The 21,350-nt window shown below is 37.0% G+C and overlaps 1 protein-coding gene across 4 annotated transcripts in view; it reads left to right on the top strand.

Annotated features, from left to right (window-relative positions):
- The first annotated feature begins 1,189 nt into the window (after positions 1-1,189).
- Positions 1,190-21,350, top strand: part of mad1l1 (mitotic arrest deficient 1 like 1) — a 246,651-nt gene continuing 226,490 nt past the window's right edge. For 2 of the 4 annotated variants that reach the window (XM_058995957.1, XM_058995958.1), the window contains exons 1-10: positions 1,192-1,356; positions 2,109-2,293; positions 2,621-2,761; positions 3,009-3,188; positions 3,982-4,106; positions 4,692-4,773; positions 5,356-5,486; positions 6,008-6,122; positions 7,523-7,584; positions 19,452-19,538. In XM_058995957.1, coding sequence (XP_058851940.1) covers positions 2,144-2,293; positions 2,621-2,761; positions 3,009-3,188; positions 3,982-4,106; positions 4,692-4,773; positions 5,356-5,486; positions 6,008-6,122; positions 7,523-7,584; positions 19,452-19,538 — 1,073 coding nt within the window. In that variant the 5' untranslated portion in view covers positions 1,192-1,356; positions 2,109-2,143. Of the gene's footprint in view, positions 1,357-2,108; positions 2,294-2,620; positions 2,762-3,008; positions 3,189-3,981; positions 4,107-4,691; positions 4,774-5,355; positions 5,487-6,007; positions 6,123-7,522; positions 7,585-19,451; positions 19,539-21,350 lie in introns of all 4 variants that reach the window. The other 2 variants (XM_058995956.1, XM_058995955.1) reach the window with 2 other exon arrangements.

Here is a 21,350-nt window from a genome sequence, read left to right as displayed (position 1 = left end):
AATTTTGCGTGAAGGTGATTTGTTTAAATTATTTACGTCTTTTAAACCTAACTTAAAACCTAGTTTCATTTTCAATTGAAGAATCTGGAATTATAAAATCTTTTTTTAAATTATTTTTTATATACTATAGTGATCCAGTAGTAACTTAACCAGTTCACCGATATACCTGGGGGGAAAGCGTGCAAGGTGGGGAAGAGGATTGGTCAATTGGCACCTCGTGTCATAGGGGTGATGTTCTAGCATGTCAGTAATGGACTTGATTTTAGTTCTGTTTGCAAAGTTTGCCTGTAGCAAGCAGGCTTCAGGGAGAGGGAAGTTGTGTTGATAACCCCCACAGTTTAAACTACAGCACCATTAGGGCACAAAAGCTTACCAGACTGTATTCAATGTCCGCTTTCTGATACAGGCTGTACAATATGGGGGGAAAAGTAGTAAAAAGACTTAATTATATTTAGTTAGAAAGTCACCATCTAAGCAATTGACATCAATTGACACCTGCTTTAGTAAGTGCAATGAGAAATTCCTAATGTTCAATATTAATGCAATATGCATAACGATGGCTCCCATATTTCCATGATATTCATTGTATGTTATTTATTTGGCGTTTTTCTTTATGTCATACGCGTCATACGGAGCGGTCATACGCAAAAAACACTCATTATATAATAGACGTATCTTTCCAACTCAACACCACACGACCATCATGTCAGTAAAAATAGACATAATGAAGCGTTCTTACCTTTGTATAAGTTAGTGATCAGCACATGTGACAGCCACACGAACAGCACAGCGTGTGGTTTTCACTAACTCTACTGTGCAGAATAAATATTTTTCAATGGGTAAATATTGGGACTTTCTTCCTATGCATGGGGACGGGGGGCATTTTCTTGGAAATCGGGACTGTCCCGACCATATAGGGCCTGTTTGCATGTATGCTATTTTTGCAAATAACGTGTTAGGACCAAGCCTAACGATTTGTTAAAAGCTTCAATGTACCTCTGTCGAAGCTGGCGGCACAGCTAGCAACACGTTAGGATTATTGTCTATCAACACAATCCCGGTTATTTAATTTGTGGATTTATTTGACGTATCTGTGTCACTGTTTTGGATGAACGATGAGGTATTAAAAAAGTGGGCGGGCACCCGTCTCTGGCACCTATATAACCATAATACAGCTACACGAAGGTGCGCGTACTGTGAGAAGTGTGGTAGAGCATTTTGTTACCGTAACTGCCTTTCTATTATATGAAATACGGTAAAGGAAGTGCTCAATCTCGCGAAAGTTTATTTCTGCGAGATTTATATTTTGTTCCAGCGGAGGGAGAGCTAAACAGAGAACAAGCAAGGCGTTTGAAGGTAAATTAAAAGGGATTTTCCTAATTTGTAATAGTATTTATAAAAGTCTACCATTGCATCTGAAGAATGTAAGTGCACTAACACAGACAGAGACTGAGTGCAAACTGCAATTAAGTGTTACATATTACATTATTAGTATATCATAATTAAAGTTTAAAATATTTTTTTACAAATTTAGGCAGGTGAGGTACTGACGCTACAGTAGCACGGCTAGATTTTTAACAAGGCATAATGCTTTCTGACACAGTTTCTGAGTTATTATTATTAACACGAAAAAATAACTTTGACGCTAGCGAGAGTCGGTGTACAGACAGATCATGTCGGATTGCCAAAGTTACCAATTGTATTTTTTTTCCCCCCAAAGACCATGCAGGCCTTTACTTAAAAGTCAGATCTCGCTATATCCTAATATTAAATAGAGAACCGTTATGGTATAACCGAGTCTAGAGCACGTTTATTTATTGTATTTATTTATTTATTTATGGAAAACAAAAACAGAATGTGTGTGGAGGATGTTAAATATTTCCTTGGAATCACAAGAAAACGTTACAATAGTTTCCCTATCAGTTCAAAAGGTAGAAAGTAAACAGAACGGTTAACTTGTTATTCTGTGGTCCAGCAAAACAGTCTCCACATAAACCAGTGTATCAAGACTCCAATCACGTGTTCTTTTAAGTAATTTATTATTTATATTTTTAGCTTTGTTAAACATTCGCTGAAACAGATTGTATGCATTACCCCCTCCTCTCTAGGCCATCTCTAAAGTAGAGCCGAGCACACCACAAGCATGGATAATCTGGAAGATAACACCACTGTCTTCTCCACGTTGAAGTCTTTCAATAACTTTTTGTCTCAGCGGATGGACACCCAACAGAGCCTGTCTGAGCCCAGTACAGCTAAACGTGCTCTTCAGATGCAGTTCCAGCAGAGAATGCAGGTGCGTTAGTGCAGAAACCCATCTCATGGTTTTCCTATGCGACTTTAATGAGAGAACTGTAAAGGCAATCGAAGACACACGATTACGCTTCTGATTGGATTCACAGACACCGGTTAACACTGTAATGGTAGATCACATAATGTCGCCTTAGGCAAATGAGTGCTAATCATCGTCTGTGAAACCTGCTGTATAAATGCTACTCTTCAGGTTGCATAACTGGCCTGACCTACATAAAATCCATCTTTTATAAAGTATGCTTGCCTGTTGTATGTCTTTTTGCAGTACAATAGTTTCTTTGACTGCAGTGTACTGATTTGCTTTCTTTAGCTGGAGGAGCAGGCTGAAAAAATCCACTCTAAATCGCAACTCCTGCAAGTAGACCAGGAGAAAAAACAGATGGAGTTCAGTCACAAACGGGCACGCATTGAGTTTGAAAGGGCAGCAAATACCAGCGCAATGGACTTCGAGGTACGAGTTTCAGTTACAGCCACAGGAAAAAATCTAAATTGAATGCTGTATTATAAAAATGATTAATTCTCTATAATTTCTCCATGTCTATACAAATTCACGTACTGTACAGTTTACCTTTTTGCATTTTTGCCCATTTGTAATTTTCTTCGTGAAGTTCCCTTGTCACACGGGGGCACACAAAGTGAAAATGTCTTTCAACACACAAAACGCGTCTAAATACGGATTCTGCCTTCTCAATTTGCAGCGGCAGGTGGACCGTAACCAGGAGCTGCTCTCACGCATAAAGAAACTGGAGGAAAGGGAGGCAGAAATGGAAGGGAAACTGAAGGAGCAAACTGAGATCAACAGGTCCCTCAGGAAGAGCATGGAGGGGACAAGCAAGAAACTGCTAGAAAAGGAATCCAAACTTGCAGAGGCCAACGAGGTAGACGGCGTGAAAGACTACCTTGCTTGCTAATGCTCTGAAATGGAGTGCAATAAAGCAGGAGAAGCCAGTCCTACTGCAGTATGTTGTGTAGTCTGGTACAGACAATGCAACATCATAAGTTGTAGAACTTATGATAAATGTTAATAGAAAAGGCAGCCAAAGCCCACACTGAGAGAATCAGGGTATGGTTATAGCCTGCTGTTTTGATCGAAAACACTCGGCTCTGAAGCAACATTTGCAAGAAGCCAAATGAGCTGATTATAGGATTTCTGGCTAGAAGCATCGAACTCCTCATTAAAAAGACTGATTTGAAGGAAAGCCTCATCTGTATGTGAAAGGCATCTGCCAAATAAATGAATAATAATCATCTAACTTATTTATGCTTTAGAACTTGGAAACATAAGTAAAATTCCCTCAGTTATAATAGAAAGCACAATTAAAACAATTTCAGATTATTTCAGTATTTAGGAATTTATTTGTAGACTGTAGAAATGTCAAACGGCAGTCAGTTCAAATTAATTCATATAATACATTTCTATTGAAGTGCACTTGCAAGGTTTTATTTGAATATGATACACAGGCAACTTTGATCTATTACTGTACTATGCCAAAAGATAAACCATTTTTTATTCCTTGATTTTTGTTAAAATAGTGAAGAAAGATTAAAGAGAAACCATTTAATCCCACCTGCTGCTGTGGATTTCAGTTGACCTGACTCGTCCTCCAAATCACATATCTACTTCATCTTCTCCTCCATAGCCTGTAACTTGTCATTTTTTTTTTCTTCAAGACAATCACTGCTTTGAGAGCAGAGATTTTGGATCTCCAGCGCAAGTTTAAAAGCCAGGAGATAAAGCTGACAACACAGGGAAGCGAGAGACAGGAGTATGTGGAACAGATGGAATTGCTTCGAAAGTATGAATTTCAGTTTTAATATTAAAATAAAAACAAATGTAATTCTTTTTTTTTTTTGCTTTGTTTTTAGCATCTGAGCATCTTGGATTAGGTCTTTAATTGGCTTATTCTGGGTGGTGTATGTGTTACATATGTAAATGGAAAAAGGTGACCCAGAAAGCTTTTGCATTGATTGTGCAACAGAAATACAGATTCCTTCAGAGATGGGATTGAGTGACACCTGATCTTAATTAGGTAGTCGATAGAGGAGGAAGTTAGGGTTGCCTAACTAGCCTCACAGTATAACATGGAGTAGTTAAAAACACTGTGTAATGTGAGTTATATTTCTTCCCCAGTCCTATATAATGTACTTCACCTATTTGTGTGCTACTCTATCTCTTATCCACCATGCAGAATAATAATTTCTTAGAGTTGATGTTCAGTGATGTTGGTCTTTTCTGAACCAGGAACCTAAAACTGTCTTGCATGGCTGTCAAATGCATTTCTGATAAAAGCTTAACAGTTGTGTAATTTTAATTTGAACAGCCTTGTTCATATTAAAATATCTAGCTAGCTCCCATCGTTCTTCATTTCTTTCCCCAAAAGGAAATGTCAGGAAGCCTCCCAGAAAACACAAATGCTACAAGCCTCTCAGGCCCTGAATTCTGAAAATGAGCTGAAGATCAAGGTAAGGGTTATTCCCCTGATGGGTTTTCAATGGAAGAAGCTTCGAAACAGAGTGGGGTGCATACTGTAGATCCCATGGTGCATGTCCTTGAGGACCGTGGTTAATATTGGTTATAATCTTCTTTGGCAGGAATCCTTTTTACTGTGTAGTTATCGTGGTTTATAGTTTTCTTATAATAATTACCTAGTCATTTATGACAGGTTGGGAATTATCTTGTCATTGTCCTTGCAGTTCTGCAAATTTAATGGTGAAAGCTGTGTGTGCCAATGCAGCTCCCTCCCATACACTGCACTTACAGCAGCTGGTACACCCTTCTCATACTGTCATACTTCCAGCTGGGCCCATTATCTGCATTGACTGCAGTGTGACTGGATTATGAAGCCTTGCTTTGATACCTAAACCTGTTCTTTTTTTTATTTAAAGGGAGAGATGCTTTATTATCATTAAGTTGCCTGTAAAAGTAGTATTTTGAATGAAAAAGCCTTTGCCTTTGGCAGAAGCAGCTCCCTGGTAAAGCAAATGGTTCATTACATGCTCAGCACTTGTTTGTGCCTCTGTCTCTCCCCCTCGCTGTGCCCACAGGAACTAGAGATGAAGCTAGCTTTACAGGAGCAAGACTCTATGATTGTGAAGAACATGAAGACTGATCTGTCACGACTTCCAGACATGGAGAGAGAACTGAAACAGCTGAGAGAGGAGAACACCTACTTCAGGTAGAACAAGGGAAATGTACGAACACGTGCAGGTCAACCGGCCCAGCAGGTTACGTTTGCTGCTATATCCTTACAGTGACTTTATTCTGCAAGCAGATCCAAAATATCGTGTCTATTTGCAACCAATATTAACTTTGCCACAAGCTATACCATGGACATTAGACAAATCTTGTTTACTATATCCAAGAATAGCATCAAGGTATTTCTTAACCGCACCTAGTGTTAGAGGGTAAAACTCTTGGCGTGAGGCAGATAACATTGATTTCCATTGTGGGTGTTTTTATTTTTAATTTTTTTATTTCCAAATCTAATGTGACCTCCTGAGCATCACATTTTAAACCCACCTTTATAAGTTTGAACACTAATAGATTCAGGATCTTCTAAACATCTAACAAAAATAAAGGATGGCCCGCTCTGTGTCTACTTTTAAAGACCAGCTTGGGTGAATTACATTTTGTCGATCTATGTGTAATCCAAGTTATCTGAGTTTTAAAGTTAATTGTGTTTACACCCTGTGATAGAGAAACCAGGGAGAACAACACTCTTCTCAAGGAGGAAACGGAGGGTATGCGACGGAAACTCGAGCGTTATGAAAACACCATAAAAGACATGGTCAATTTGGAACTGGGGAAAGAGGTATGGTTCAAAGTCAATTCATGCCTTCTGGATTCTGCTTTTTGGATTTTTTTTTATTTTTATTGCAGCTAGGTCCTTATCTTGAGTCGGCCCCTTTTTACCTTCATGGTCGCTGTGTGTAAATGCTAGACTTGGAGTAGCAGCAGGCTTTTCTTGCTTTGCTGCCTGTTCCAAGGTCAAGCAGTGCAATCGGAAGCAGACAGTAGTTGCAGGTGCTCGTGTTAATCCACTGCCCAGCTTCTCAAGGGTTCACACACCTCGTCACTAAAGAGACCGCGGAGATCAGATTCTTTATTAGTTTCCATTTAAGGACTAGAGAAAGAAGGTATGCTAATGCCCCTTTTATAACTCCACAGAACCGTCCTATTTTATGCTATCTGTCTATCTATCTCTATCTATCAGTAGTGGCGTTTGTGTGTGAAAGTGGTATAAGACTACACCAAATGAGGAGCTTGTGCCAGTGAAAACTTTAATGATCTGTACTATTCCATCTGTCCTGTTTAAGGAATGATCATTTAATGTGTGGGTAGAAAAGAATTAAGGTTAGCCTGTGCTAATTCTAACCTCTTTCTATATGTAGACTTCAATTCACTTGCAGTATGTGTTTTAAATTGTTGAATTTGTCACGACTCAAGGAAATGTTGTGATATTAGAGTCTAAATGCCACTTGGAGGTCTTAACTTTGGGAACCCCACTTCGTCTTGTCCAAGTTAATGTGCATCAAATGATTTAATATGCATTGATAGCGCACTGAAAAAAAAAAAGGGATTGAGAAATTAATTCCCAATTGCAAAATTAAATTAGACCCAGGTGAAGAATTGGTTATATGATTCATCACGCAAAATGCAGAAATTATGATCCAAGTAGGAATCCATATAGCTAGTATGCTGTTCTCGTTACATTTATAGTGGAAATAGATCCACCAAATATTTAACACTATGTCTTTGATAACACATCCTTTTATTTTTCCACAATAAATAAGATACAAGGCATATTTGACCTTTCTCTTATGTTTAAATGACAGGACGTGTTAATGTGCAGTACTTGGCAGTATAGATTTCCAATGTAAAGATTTCTTGTTTTGCGTTAGTGAACATGTATGGACAATACAGGCATACTCAGACTTCCAGTAATGCTAACCCATTTCCTTCTTGGCTATGCATGTGACATGCACTAGATGTGTGTAGCCCATTGTTTCTTTTATTGTTACTAATCTTACGATTTGAGTGTTTTACAGTTACTTATAAAATGTCTTCCTGGTAAGGGTTATGTCTGTTAAATGTGGTGATGAGTCTCTGCAGGGGTTCAACACATTCACAGCTGCACAGTTTTGTTTTGATTGCATATGGATTTCACAAATAGATTGTTCTTGGTAAATACTGTGTTTTCTTTTCCGACAGAAACTTGTTATGAAACTGCAAGCCTGGGAGAATTTGGAGCATGCTACTGGACTGAATATCAGGTAATAATACTAATAATACTAATACTACAGTAGTCTCTGGCTAAGAGAACACCGCTCACAAGCAAAGTGTTATAGTTTAAGTGTTCTTTAAGACGGAGTTAGCCACCAGACACAATGTGAATCATAAATATGTATTACTTGTCACAAGGTACGTGCATTAACATATGAAATTAAATGAATAATAGAAAAGCAATAGGCAAGTGTATGTTTAATAAACTATAATAATAAAGTAACAGACAAACTAACATTAAACTGTCAAACTAAATTAACACAGCACCCCTACACACATTAAATGCAGCAGCAATATACAAGACATGCAGGTTATTTAACAGAATGGTGAAGCAACTCGCCAGAACCGGAAACGCCTAATTGCTCAGCACTTGTCTGATTTCGGGTATTTTTCAAGAGCTTGAGCAATTTTCGCCATTTGTTTACATGCCATTTTGTAGCGATGAGGTGCACTCGTGGAAATCAGAATACAAAACGAGTCAGTGATATGACAACGGTTCTGGAAAGATTGAGTAAACCAATCAGTGTGCCTCAAGACACTCGCTCTCGCGATGACGAGTCGCTTTTGAAAAGACTGAATAAACCATTTTAAGTTAAGTTTGATGGTGATGAATTATCAGGTTACAAAACAGCATTGTATTTTTTGTGAACGAATCGCTGTCGGTGCCAAGAAGGTGTTCTTTTAAGAGAAGTTCCTGTTCCTTTAGCCAGAGCATTTACAATGGGGAAAAATCTGTTTCACCCCAAAGGTGTTCCCTTAGATAAAGGAGGTGTTCCTATACGCGGAGACTACTGTACAAATCAGCCCATCCCATTTTTTACCTTTTTTTTTTGTATTTTATTTTGTAACTTTGTCTATGAATGCACATAGTTTTTCAGCATAAACATTACATTGTCTTACTGACTTCCAAAACTGTCTGATATAGCCACATAGTATTTTAAGTATTCTTGTTAAGATTTCTATGTCTGTTGCATTTTTTTTTTGCAAGTTATTTTCATATGGTACATATTATATCCTTGCCACGAAGTGTGTGTGTAAAATAACAGAATGCATGAAATATATATTACAATTAAGTGTAAAATCAAATCAATTACTTGAGATATTGTATCCCTCCATAGCTACAGTACTTTCTAAAACAGTTTGACTTGGATGTACTACAAAATGCAGTAGAGTGAAGTTTGTGTTGTCTTCCACCAGGTGGCGCACTTGAGTTGTGATTGGTTATGCTCTGCTCTGGCTGGCAGAGAAAAATCTAATGCATCTATCTTATTGTGTGTTTCCATATTCTTTCATAATTTAAAATTAACCTATGTATGCTTCATTTATGTTGCTTTTCTCAGTCAATTACACTTTTCTATATTAAATTAAACTATCTTTCTATGTATTCTTGGGGGGGAAAAAATACTTAAATGCAATTATATATATATATATATATATATATATATATATATATATATAAAAATTAAATGCATGAGCATTTCTGTTTAGTTGGAATAACTCACATTAAGGCTAAAGAGCAAACTGGAGGATTGAGTAAATAGGAATTGGATGATTAAGAATGTTAAACATTAATTAATTAATTTTGTGAAACATCCTGGAGCTAAATTTTGTGTAGAATGCAAGCTTGAATTGATGCATGTACAAGATGAATTGTATTTAATTTTGTGAATAGCTTTTGCACAACACACACATTGGTACAACTTGCACAAGGGATTTGGGGATTTGAACTTGTGACCCTCTTGGGTGCATTCATCTTGCACTCTCTGCAGGCTCCTCCCAACACAGACGGGGCGTCTACAACGGCCACCTTGCACAGAGCATCTCAAGTTTGATATGGGTGTCTGCCAATAGTTAGAATCTATGGTCGTGTCAATAAGAGATAAATACCAATGGCATTGAGTTAGTCTTCAAATGTGGTACACAGCTGAGTTCTATGATTCTTTTGGTCACCCTTGCTAGGCAGTGTGGTCCAGTGGTTAAAGTCCAGGGCTTGTAACCAGAAGGTCACCGATTCAAATCCCACCTCTACCACTGACTGACTCGCTGTGTGATCCTGAGCAAGTCACTTAACCTCCTTGTGCTCCATCCTGCAGATGAGATGTTAAATCAATGTTCTATTGTAAGTGACTCTGCATATAATGCACAGTTCACAGCCTACCTCAAAGTGCTTTGTGATGGTGGTCCACTATGAAACGTGCTATATAAAAATAAATATATTATTATATTAAGTGCATGAAATGCAAACAAAACCAGTTTCTTGGTAACATTTTGAACTCCTTTCATATTTTAGAAACTGGTATCAACTGGTACATACAGGTACTTCATATGCTGTACAAGCACAACCTTGCAAACCACTTCACCAGATAATTAGAGTGCTGTGAAATTCACAAGAGAATTAAAACAACATGACTAACCTACAGTTCAGTGCTAAACCTCAAGATGTCCGTGCAGCCACTCCAGCTAAAGTGATCAAAAGAATAATTAAGTAATCAACCCATTACATTCTGGCTAATTGGAAAATACCACCTAATTACATGGGACAATTATTGCCATTCTAGAAATTGATGCGTTTAATGAAAAAGCTTACCTCGAAACTTCTGTTTTAGAACAAATACATGCAACGGCAAACTCAAAAAGCATTGCTTTGAGAGGTTGCATGCAGCAATATCCACCTGGTGTGCTGCACACTTATTTTGTAATAAATTTGCGGAATTAATAAATACATTCCGAGCACTGGCATAAGAGTTGCACAGTACAGATGGCAGAATTAAAACCGTGTGTTAAAACTTTCCACAAAGTTTTTGAAAAATTAACAACCCTGATCAATGCAGAATAAACTGTTTTATTTAACCAGCTCACATTTGACAGCAGTAAGGATTTTAGACCCACAACATGTTTGGATAAAGAACCCCTCCCATTGGATTGTATTCCAGGATTTGATGCTTACTGTAAATCAGAAATGGAGGGATATATGTAAAAGAAAACGGTAGTGAAATTTTTGACAGAATTTGGGGAAATGTAGAACTATTTCCCAATCTAGCAAAAAAGGCTTAAATATATTCGTCTGTTACCAATTCTCATATGGACACATTTTCACAGAGCAACGTCAATCCATTAAAGACTGGGTTAACCAACTGATGATGCTAAGCACAAGAACTGAGAATGGATTTATTTATTTTTTTATTTTTTTGTCGTTCTTACAAACATAAGTAACACTTATGGGCTTCTTATGAACAACTTTTTTTTTAACATTATATTCAAAGAACAAAACAAAGAAAAAATAAAAACACAACTTACATATGTTACTTACTGAGTCTATCAAATGCCCAGATTCCAATAAAGGGTCATAATATCTATAGTGTTCAGGGATCTGTGTCAGAAACAGGAAATCCATTTAAAAAATATATATATATATATATATATATAATGTATATATTTACAGAAATAATATTGAAAAAAAACTTCCTTTTAAAATCCTGTTGTACGTATTCACAGGAATGTAAGGGTTATCTACAGCGTTCTGTTTATGAATCTGCTAATACGTACTTTGTAGTAATGGGATGACCAATTCAAATAGTTAAAGTAATGTATGATTGTTTAATTTCTCATTATGTGGCTTACTGTGGAGGCTATATCGACATCTTGTGGTCGTAGGACAAAATTACAGGTTAAAAGAGCCATTTCCCTTTGACTTCCCTTGAGGGATTTATTTTCTTAAAAAAGAAAATTATAAAATTATTTATAGTCTTGATTAAATCAATATCCACCCACATAAATAATATATTTTCAACATTTCGTTCTTGAGCTCTAAATATATGTTAGATTGTCATTGTCTTTTTGTTTTTAGTAACCTAGTCAGTCTCATAGTGTATACACATGTCTAATAATACACAGCTATTGTTTTACTTTCAAGTACTGTATCTGTTGGTGTGTGCAGCGCTTCCATTGAATAAAAGATTTCAGCAGTTTAGTTTATTTAATTATCTCCTCAAGCTAAGCCTGAATGCTCTTTGTGTTAAATATGCCCTTCAAAATATGATTGCATTTAATATCCTTGCTAAAAATCTGATTTAAAAACTAAAGTTGAGGTTTTTGAAGTCTGATTATCCCATGAAATTGAATTTTTAAACCAAATTATGACTGGATTTGCATACATTCACAGGCACCGTTGAAATAAATCTATTAATGAAATCCGCTTACTCTGGTTCCTTAGGGTAGCAGGTTATTTTAGGAATGCCTTCTTTAACGTAAGTTAGATAATCACTTTCTTCATTTTGGAATTGGATCTGGGAACTGTTGTCATTCTTTGTTGGATAACTCGCTAACGCGGTTGTATGAACAATATTTTGAACATTCTTTATGCAAAGCTGACCAGGTATCTTGATATTTTATAATACTCAACATTTTAGTTTTGGAAAACTTAACTGCTGAATAAATATACATTTTGAAAACACTATTTTTTGTCAGTATTTAAATCAAATTTGACTATTAAATCTCAGCCAAACCTGATCATAAAAATTGCTCAAAGGACCATTTGAAATAAGCAGTTTGGCATGTGAGCAAAATAGTAAATATAAGAATAACTCTTCAGAATGGTTACTATTTTATTTATATTTATTTTTTGAGTTCTTAAAGGAGAAACTCTTATCCATTGCACACCAATGTCCTCTCTGCTGCCTCATTCTTTTGTAACATGGCTTTACTGCAGACTGACTGTTAACTGACATTAAATGGTAGACAGTTTCAGTTAACATTTATAATGACTAATCATCTGGCTCTAGCAAAATGTCATGTGATGTTAATTAGACACATAATAAAATGGAAGAAAAAAAAATAATTAATGAAGATTTACCTATATAAGAGTTTAAGCTGAAGTTAAAATGAATTAGAGGAAGAGCTGACTGCCAATAAGAAGGATTAACTGTAATGGGGCTTAGGCTAGGAATTCAATTCTCTTCTGAGTTTTTCCTTTCAGGACCAATTCTGCTCGTCTTGTTGTGCGCGTAATGTTTTGAATGAGAAGTGCTTCATGAGATCCTGTCACAAGATATACAGGAAAAAGTGTGTGGCTTTGATTTATTAAATGCATGACATTCCCACTCTCTTTTCTTTTCTAGCATGGTACCTTCATTTAAATGTAAGTGCATGCATTTCACCATCCTATCCTTTTGCAAAATATGTTTTCTTGTGGATGGTGAACCATATGCATTTTTTGCACAAGTAAACTGATTTAGTGAATTACACTGAGGATAAATAGACTTGGTTGCTATATAATTGATGGAATAACTGATCAATTACATTAATACCAGTGCTGTAACACCTTAGAGGAGCAAATAAGAGAATGAAAACCTGGTTTCAGAAGAGCAAGGGCAAAGGAGTTAATAAAATCTTGTTTCCAATGTGATTTGATAGGGTAAAGAAATGCATAATTTGCCACTGAGAACACCAGTGAGGTTGTCAGTGTGACAAGCGTGGAGGCTTGAGAGAGCTGCCCTGCTGTTTCTCCTCGGAGAATCACACACATAAACACAGCTATAACAAACTGAGATATTTGCATAAATGTGCTGTGAAGCTGAGTGCCACAAAATCGTGTGTGGAGACACTTGGACTTAAAAGTTAACCAAGGGGCTTTTTAAGAAATATGCATTTTTCAGTGCCACTTGTGTTGTGAATTGTGCTCTGCGTTCTTGAATATTAACTGTGACCACGTTGTCATTGACAAAAAAATTGAAATACTATTTTATTATATGCAGTTCATAAATACATGTCGCTTTCCTAGAATTCACTTATACGTCAATTGATTGTACGTGTTATTAAGGTTTGAGGCTTAGATGTTTAAAAAAATGTACGGTGAATTCAGTTAACTAACTCTGATAGTGGGGCTGTAGTCCCAATCAATAGTATTGAGAACAATTGTTAGATGCGCTTCTGCTCATGAAAATCTGGCCATTGCCAGCAGTGCAATAATGCTGTGCCTTGTATAAAACATCATTTTGAGCAAATTGGCATGTAGTAACGCATATATCAACCTGAGCTGACATGCTGATGTGATTTATTTAAGTGGCTATTCGTGTTGCATCTTGCTCTTCATTTTTTTATTTACTTTAAAGTATTATTTATAGTGACAGTTACCAGGCAAGGTGAAAATGTATTTCTAAGATTATAGTGTAACTAGGCTGATGTAGTGTAATGGGACTATTTAAATGAGGCAATAGACACACTGAATTCAAACTCCATATCTATGAGAGAGCTCGGAGAATGTTAATGAGGCCACGTACGTGGGAATGGATTCGACAGTGTAAAGTAATGATTGCTTAACATTGGTAAGAAGTAATCCACAGATCTTTCAGGTAAAGTGTGCGCCAGTGGCGGTTCATAGTGCAACTTTAATAACCTCCTTAAGGGATTCCTGATTGGCTCACCTGGTAAAGGCACTACCATGTGGGATGTATGGTGAAGCACGCAGTCAGGGTGGCTCACATTGTGGCTGTGAAACGTTGCTAATCTTTGCTTGAGATTTCATAAGGAATGTTGCTTTGGCCCTGGTTTATTAGGTAATAGTTTTGAGCGCAACATTGGCCTCTAGTGGAAAAGCACGGGTAGCTCGCCGCTGTCCAGCTCCTGGTTATGAACCCTGGGTATTTACTGTGTTGGTGGCAAGATCTGAAGACACTCTCTGACTGCTTCAGTTGTCCTCAGCTGTTGTGGGGAGTTATTGCAATGAGGGAAGGTACTGTAACTGGACGCTCTTAAGCGGCAACAACAACAAAAAATCAGACGAATGCATTACTCCTTGTGGATCCCCTTCCAAGGTCAGCTACTCGGCCCAAACAGGATTCGAACCTCGTTTCGCAATCCTCAGCCTGCACTGCGTGGTGCTGTTTTTATTAGGTAAGCTTGGAGACCCACATGTACATTTCCCCTAATTTTGCATCGTAGTCTACTTTACATTAGCATCCCACATCGTGATTTTACTTTATTTTAAATCACCTTCCTGCTTGTCCCTGCTACCAGAAAGAGACAACTCATTCTCCCCACTCATTCCAATTGCCCGTCCTGTTGGAGACAATATAATTAGTACTGATCCTGAGGGACTCTGCTTGTACAGTTCTGTTAAATTAGCTAACAGCCCTGAGGTCATCTGAACTCATTTAGGTTGTAATCCTTACATCTGTCAGATCTGATATTATTTATGGTCACTTCAAGGGCTGTTAAGACAGTACATTAATCCATTCTGTCATCTGGGTCCTGCACTGCCATGTGCCTTTGGCAAGTCATACATTGCTATAGTGTAAGTATATTTGTTTGTATTAGTTTGTTTTATTTTCAATGGTCTAATCCCAGTTGAGACCCATTCTGATATGGTGGCTGCCAAGTCTAATCTCAGAATGCTGAGAGGAGGGATTTTGATTTTAAAGTGGCCACATCATGAGTGGTCAATGGTTCTTTTTGTTTTTGACATTGAAAATGCCTGTGGGTACAAGGGTTTGAGACCTTGTGTTATATATTTGGCTGAAGATCTTGATGTTGGAGTACTAAAAGTGGTCATGGGTGAAGCTAGTTTATAGATTAATCTTGCTGTCTTCCATCTCATCAGCACATATACAGTTTTAAGTTTCCAGTCTGATTTCCTCTGGCTGCTGACAAAGGTGAATTATTTGCGCTGTGCTAAAAAGGAAGTAAATTATATTTCACTTGGAGTGTGTCCTTTTGATTATTGCTTTTCCTTTTTTATTTTTATTTATTTGTTTTTGAATAGCGATATTAGAAAGCTTATCCTTTGTTTAGTTTTAAAAGCTCATCTCTCTCCTTTTTGGGAGAAATATGACTACTTTTAGTAGAAATATCTGACAAGCTTTTCATTTTGACCATGGAGTCTATGTTTACAAGGGAAATATGGCACCCACAACATAACAAATGCATTAATGTCCATACAAGAATAATGTACCAATTTAAAATCAATGGTTTAGGAACATTTATACAATGCCTCAAGATCTGAAACATTACACTCGGCATTGTAATTCATTTAAATATTGCATCACACTCAAGTTGTCTTAAAATGAAAGAGAAAAGTGTTCTGGACATTTTGTTTAATGCCTCCTTCATTCCTTATAAATTGTTAGGCTATTCCCATGATTTGGGGCTATCCTGAGCGCATTCCTTTTTGTATTCTCAAGGAACACATGACACATGTAATATGTTCAAGTTTCAAGCACAGCATTGCTGCATTTTGTTCAGCTGTTAATGTGGCTTTTACTGTGTTTTTTTTTTTTTTTAATACACAAAAAATAAATAAATTGATCCAATGGAATGATGGTCTATTTTGACACAACCAATATAGTTCATTATATAAATAACAATGATGTCTCCTTTATAATAGCATCTCACTGATATTGATTGAATCAAATTGCCCAAGGCTTGGAGTTTTTAATTTGGACCCGTTTGTGTGTTCTCCTTTGGGAGTGCAACCCGACAATTTTGATTGTTTTGAAAGTCAAATTCGTCAGTTTTGTCACCTGCTTTACTGTATACAAGTGTCAGCAAAGCATTTGTTACATGCATATATTTATATTAATGAACATTAAATTACTCTGTTTTAACTAAACTCCTGAATGTAATTGTTGCTGTCAAAAATGCGAAGATGGGTTTATGGTATGCTAATTTACCTTCCAGAAAGTCAAAGCAGAAATTGTTTTCTAGTAAGGGATGTAAGGATACCTTCTAGAGCAGCTATTATTATTATTATTATTATTATTATTATTATTATTATTATTACTATATTTTATAATTCTCATTTTCAGATGTTTATTTGGAAACAAACCACATGTGTGAAGATCCAAATGATTAATAATTGGAAGTAGACGCAGAACCGAATGGTTCTGTCCGATTTTAGTTCCGCGACGGCGCGATCACCCCAAGCTCGAGCATAGCTTTCACGTCCTCCCTTACGATATCCTGCTGTTCTGGAACGTGACGCATTCTTTCTTTCACCCTTACCTCTGGTTTTGTGATTATGTTTATTTACACGTTTTATACACATTTTAAGTTGACAATAAAAATCACTGTTTCACTTAGCACAATGCCATGCAGAATGTCACACCAGTCAGCCTGAACAAAACTGCTCACTGCATTATAATAGACACTGGTGTCTGCAATCACTGGAATGGATTGAACTTTTTAAACCAAATTCTTCAATATGAACCTGGTGGCTTTTTTCTTTTGGGTGTCAAACGCCCTTCGTAGTTAAGATCCAACACAACCCATCTACACCCAGATTTTAGATTGTAGCCCGGGGCTTTATAGGAATGATCGACGTGCCCAAAGAGACAGAGATTTTCAGACTTTAAAGCAAATAAATCCACGAAATTGATGGATCTTCAGAGGTGATTTGCCCCTAGCCTTGCAGAAGTAAATTCTTACTGCAAGGTCATCTGGTCTTGTTTAGCCAATAACGGCGTTTTAATGTATCCAAGCCATTTTTATAAATGTACTTATTTGCATATATAATGAATTGATTCATGCTGATGCTTGCACTGAATCCCGCCGCACTACATAGTGTGTGCGCTTGTGATACTTAACAGCAATAAGTACCACTGAAGACAAATTCACAACTTTTCAGTTTTCTGCTATGCATGAAAATTCTGCAAGTAGGGGTTAATTCTGTGTTTTTTTTTCCTGCGATAGTGAGGGACTGTTTTAATAGCATATATTCTCCTGAGTTTAACATAAACTAAACTCAGAAATTACGTAATCGTGTTACTGTTTGGCTCCAAATGCTTTCTAATACAGGCGTCTCTCTAGTTGCTGTGAATAGACATACATTTTGAGGGGCATCGTGGCAATTGCAGTATGGCCGCTGTTAATTTCGAGCCCTGCATGTGTCTAGGGACAGGTGTGTAATTTGTTTTGGGGGGTGGTTAGTAGTCTGGTATGATTGTTGGTGGACAGATCAATGAAGTTGTGCCTTTTGATTTTGAATATCAAGCCTGAGACAGCTGGTGGGAGAACTCCTTTCTAATCATCTTTTTATTTTATTTATCTTTTTTACTCCACATCACTTGTCTGACTGGTGAGATGATTTGTAACCTACATGAGAATAATATCTTTTGTAAATTTGAACTTCGATTACTGGCTTTGTAAAAATATTCTGCATCTTGTGTTTCTTTTAAAGTAATCTTTTTCATAAGATGGGCACACAGGAAAACCACCATGACTGATGGATGTGAATTTGTTTGTGTGTGTAGTTGGCAAGCATCAATTCAATAACATACCCTGTTATAAAACATAATACATACAATACACAGTTAAAATACGCTACCTTTTAAGTAATGGGCATATTCTTGAATCCTGAGCATGCAAATATGTGTGCAGATAGAGGTTTACTTTGAACACAGATGTATTATAGTAAAGGAAGATGACATTCATGCATATAAATAGTTGTAGCAAGATGTTAAGTTGAAATATTTTCATGCCTCTTTGGCAGGCATCTGTGTGAATTACCACCCACAACAATGGATTTACATACTGATCAAAAATAAACAGTAGTTGTTTTTAACTGTCTTCTGGATAAATTGCACACTGCAGGGGTGTAGACACAGGAACAGAAACATCGTATATAAGATCATATATATTTCCCTTTCTGCCACTCTTTTCTGGTTTACCATATGTTCCGAATTCTGATTCATAGTTTTCTCGGGGGGGGGGGTGGGGGGGAGGTAAAGAAAAAATGGGTCCCAGCTATTTGATCCTCCTTCAGTTCATGTCTGAAGCAACATTGTGTACAGAGGTGAATTTCAGATGTCTGTCTAATAATTAATATGCAGTATCTGTGCCCTTGACAGTACCATAATATGTGCTCTACAATTCATCAGCCCTGGATTCAAAAGCTGCTTTTTTGTTTTTAATGCAGAACAGTTCTCATCCCTCAGGAGATGGAAGAGAGATAGCTGATTGTTTATTAATTTGATGTAGATGTCAGGCTTCAAGTAATGTTTGCACTGCTAATTAAAGCTGCAGTATCCCACAATCGTGTTCAGTTTGATTAAAATATAACTTGCTGATGGGCTTTGCTTATTGCATTACTCCTTGCAACAGTTTATATATTGGTGAACTCTATTCCAGCAGAACGCAAATATTTTGAACTTGCTTGTCACTAACATCACTCAGTGAACCAAATACTGCAGCATCATTATGCTATGTTGGGAGCCGTACACTAAAGTGAAATTAACCCCATAAAGCAACAACATAGACCATATAATTGTATTCATCCCACTGACCTTTAATTAAATATATGACTTGAGTCTAATTTGCTCCTATTACAGCTCCTGTGACATACCGGTATCTGAGATGAACATTCTTATTATTGACAGCAGAGTTTTATTGCATTCTGTTTCTTATTTTAAAAGCTTTTTTTTAAAGGGGCTTCTTATTCGTGCGATGGACCCTTTGCAAGTTGCAGTTGACAAGAACGAGCATGTTAGGTCAAGGTACTAACACTGGACTAAGTTCTTTTTAGAAGAATGGATAATTGAACTCTCTTTTAAAGTCACCCTCTGAAGCTCTTTGAAGTACGTTACTTTCCTCAAGCATTGAAACTTGTAGGAAATTGCTGCAAGATAAAATATTCTTGGAGGGCTACATTTCAACAAGAGTGCAATACCAATGACATTTATTAGCAAATTGTGTAATGTGGGCACGCTAATGAAGACAGTTTTGAAGTAAAACACAATGAAGTAAACTATGTTTTGGAGCAAAAACTTGGTAAATCTTGCACCGACTGCTCTCAATCCGACTTCAGATTGTTGTTGTCCTAGTTACAGTACTGACGTGTGTTTTCTCCTGTATATTTCTCTTGCAGGACTCCAGAAGACCTATCCAGAGAGATCATTCAGATTCAGCAGAGAGAGATTACCCTGAAACAGCAGAACTACACTGTCACCAGCCGGTAAGGTTGTTTCTTGAATCAAAACATGCTGTCTCGCCTCAGATGTTTTACGCACTTATTTTTTGTTTCATAGGATTTTAAAATGAAACCGCATATCCAAAAGAAAAGTCGCACATGACCAGAAAGTCAGTCTGGAAAATGGCTTGTGCTTGAGATTTTCAGTTGCATGTTGTCCATGTTAAGACTGTTCTTAGAATTTATACACAATGGAGTCTGGAGCTCTAGATATAGGCAGTGACAAGTCAAAGATCTCTTTAGTTAGCTCCAATGCATTGCCAAATTCCTTTTCAAACTATTAGTAGAAAGTCCAATGTGGGATTTCGTATAGGCCATCAAAGGGGTGAAAACAGTGTGGAGTGGGGGGGGGGGGGAGGGCATGGGGCAAAATTGTCTTCATCTAGCATTTAAGTTTCTAATTGTGGCATTCCTATTCTGCTATAGATACATTTGAACGTATATCTTTCAGATCTTTGTCAAGAACATGATTAATTATAATTATTTGTACAAATAAACAATATGCTGGCTTTTAACATATTGGAGCATAAAGTTGTTATTATTATTATTTATTTCTTAGCAGACGCCCTTATCCAGGGCGACTTAGTCGTAAACAAATACATTTCAAGTAATAACACAATTAAGAGCAAGGGGCTCTTAAAGAGCAAGTTGGCAGGTGCATTGTATGTCTGCACTATATATGGCCTGAACTAGTTGGTTGTTTGGAAAATGTGTTGAAGCCAAGGGTGATTGGAGTGCCAAAAGAGATTGAGGATGCCAGATAAACTCCTTAAATGAGGTTTTTGAAAATTGTTAAAATGGTCCTTGAAAAGTCCTTGACATTTGTATCAGAACAATTGTATGAACCCTGTATTTACAACATCTGATTGAGTTAAGCAGAGATTGTATAATTTTTGCAGCTGAGGTTTTATAAAATGTAATATGTTTGAATTAGGCATACATGCAAAATGTTTGATCAGTAACATTTCAAAAATGATGTTGTTAACTAGCCTCATGGTAAAATGACAAGTTTCTAAGAAGTAATTTCTCAATTTCTTTTTGTCCAAAATCAAGTTCAAATTTACTTCTGAAATGGGTCAGAATGCATATGAGAGCACGCACAACCCCAGACCCCCGGCCAAAAGATTAGTTTTGCCCCAGGAGTTTGTCAAAATGATCAATGGCCACTTTCACTGATGTAGAAATGTAGCATCTTGCCTATCTTAGCCCACCCCTCGCCTGCAATAACAGTGAAAGTGATGTGCCATTGAACCTGCTGAGCTGACATTAGTAGTTCCAGTGTTTGTAGATCAATAACCCCCAGACCTATAAAGATGCCCAATATAACTCGGACAACATTAGTAGTTTCCAATAAACCTCCCCAGAACAACACACCAGGGCAGATACTGGTTTTGTATTTAAACGGTAATCGTTAGGGGAATTTGAGTGCTCCCCATGGATTTCCATATTGACTGCTGTTCCCATTTTATGCTCAGTTTCATCACTTAAGAACTTTGTCAGAAGATCTTTTGTGCTGCACAGGTCGGTCGGAAAATAACAAGCTATAGGAGAGTGCAACAAACCCATCATTTTAATGCACCACATCTGTTGACTTCAGAGTCCAATGTAATTACTGGGACAAAAGCTAAATGATATTTCGAGAAAGGTTATGCGGCTCTTATGATGTTTATTAGGCGTAATATTCTTTCTGTATATTTGTTATTTTTAATTGGAGTGATTTCCAGAGTTTTGCAGTGTGATTTCCACACACCGGACGCGATGCGACAAACGAATGTTTAGTATGACACACCGCACCAC

The sequence above is a fragment of the Acipenser ruthenus genome, chromosome 22 (assembly GCF_902713425.1).
Source record: "Acipenser ruthenus chromosome 22, fAciRut3.2 maternal haplotype, whole genome shotgun sequence".
NCBI classification, from domain to species: domain Eukaryota; kingdom Metazoa; phylum Chordata; class Actinopteri; order Acipenseriformes; family Acipenseridae; genus Acipenser; species Acipenser ruthenus.
This window is presented reverse-complemented; position numbering and strand designations above follow the sequence as displayed.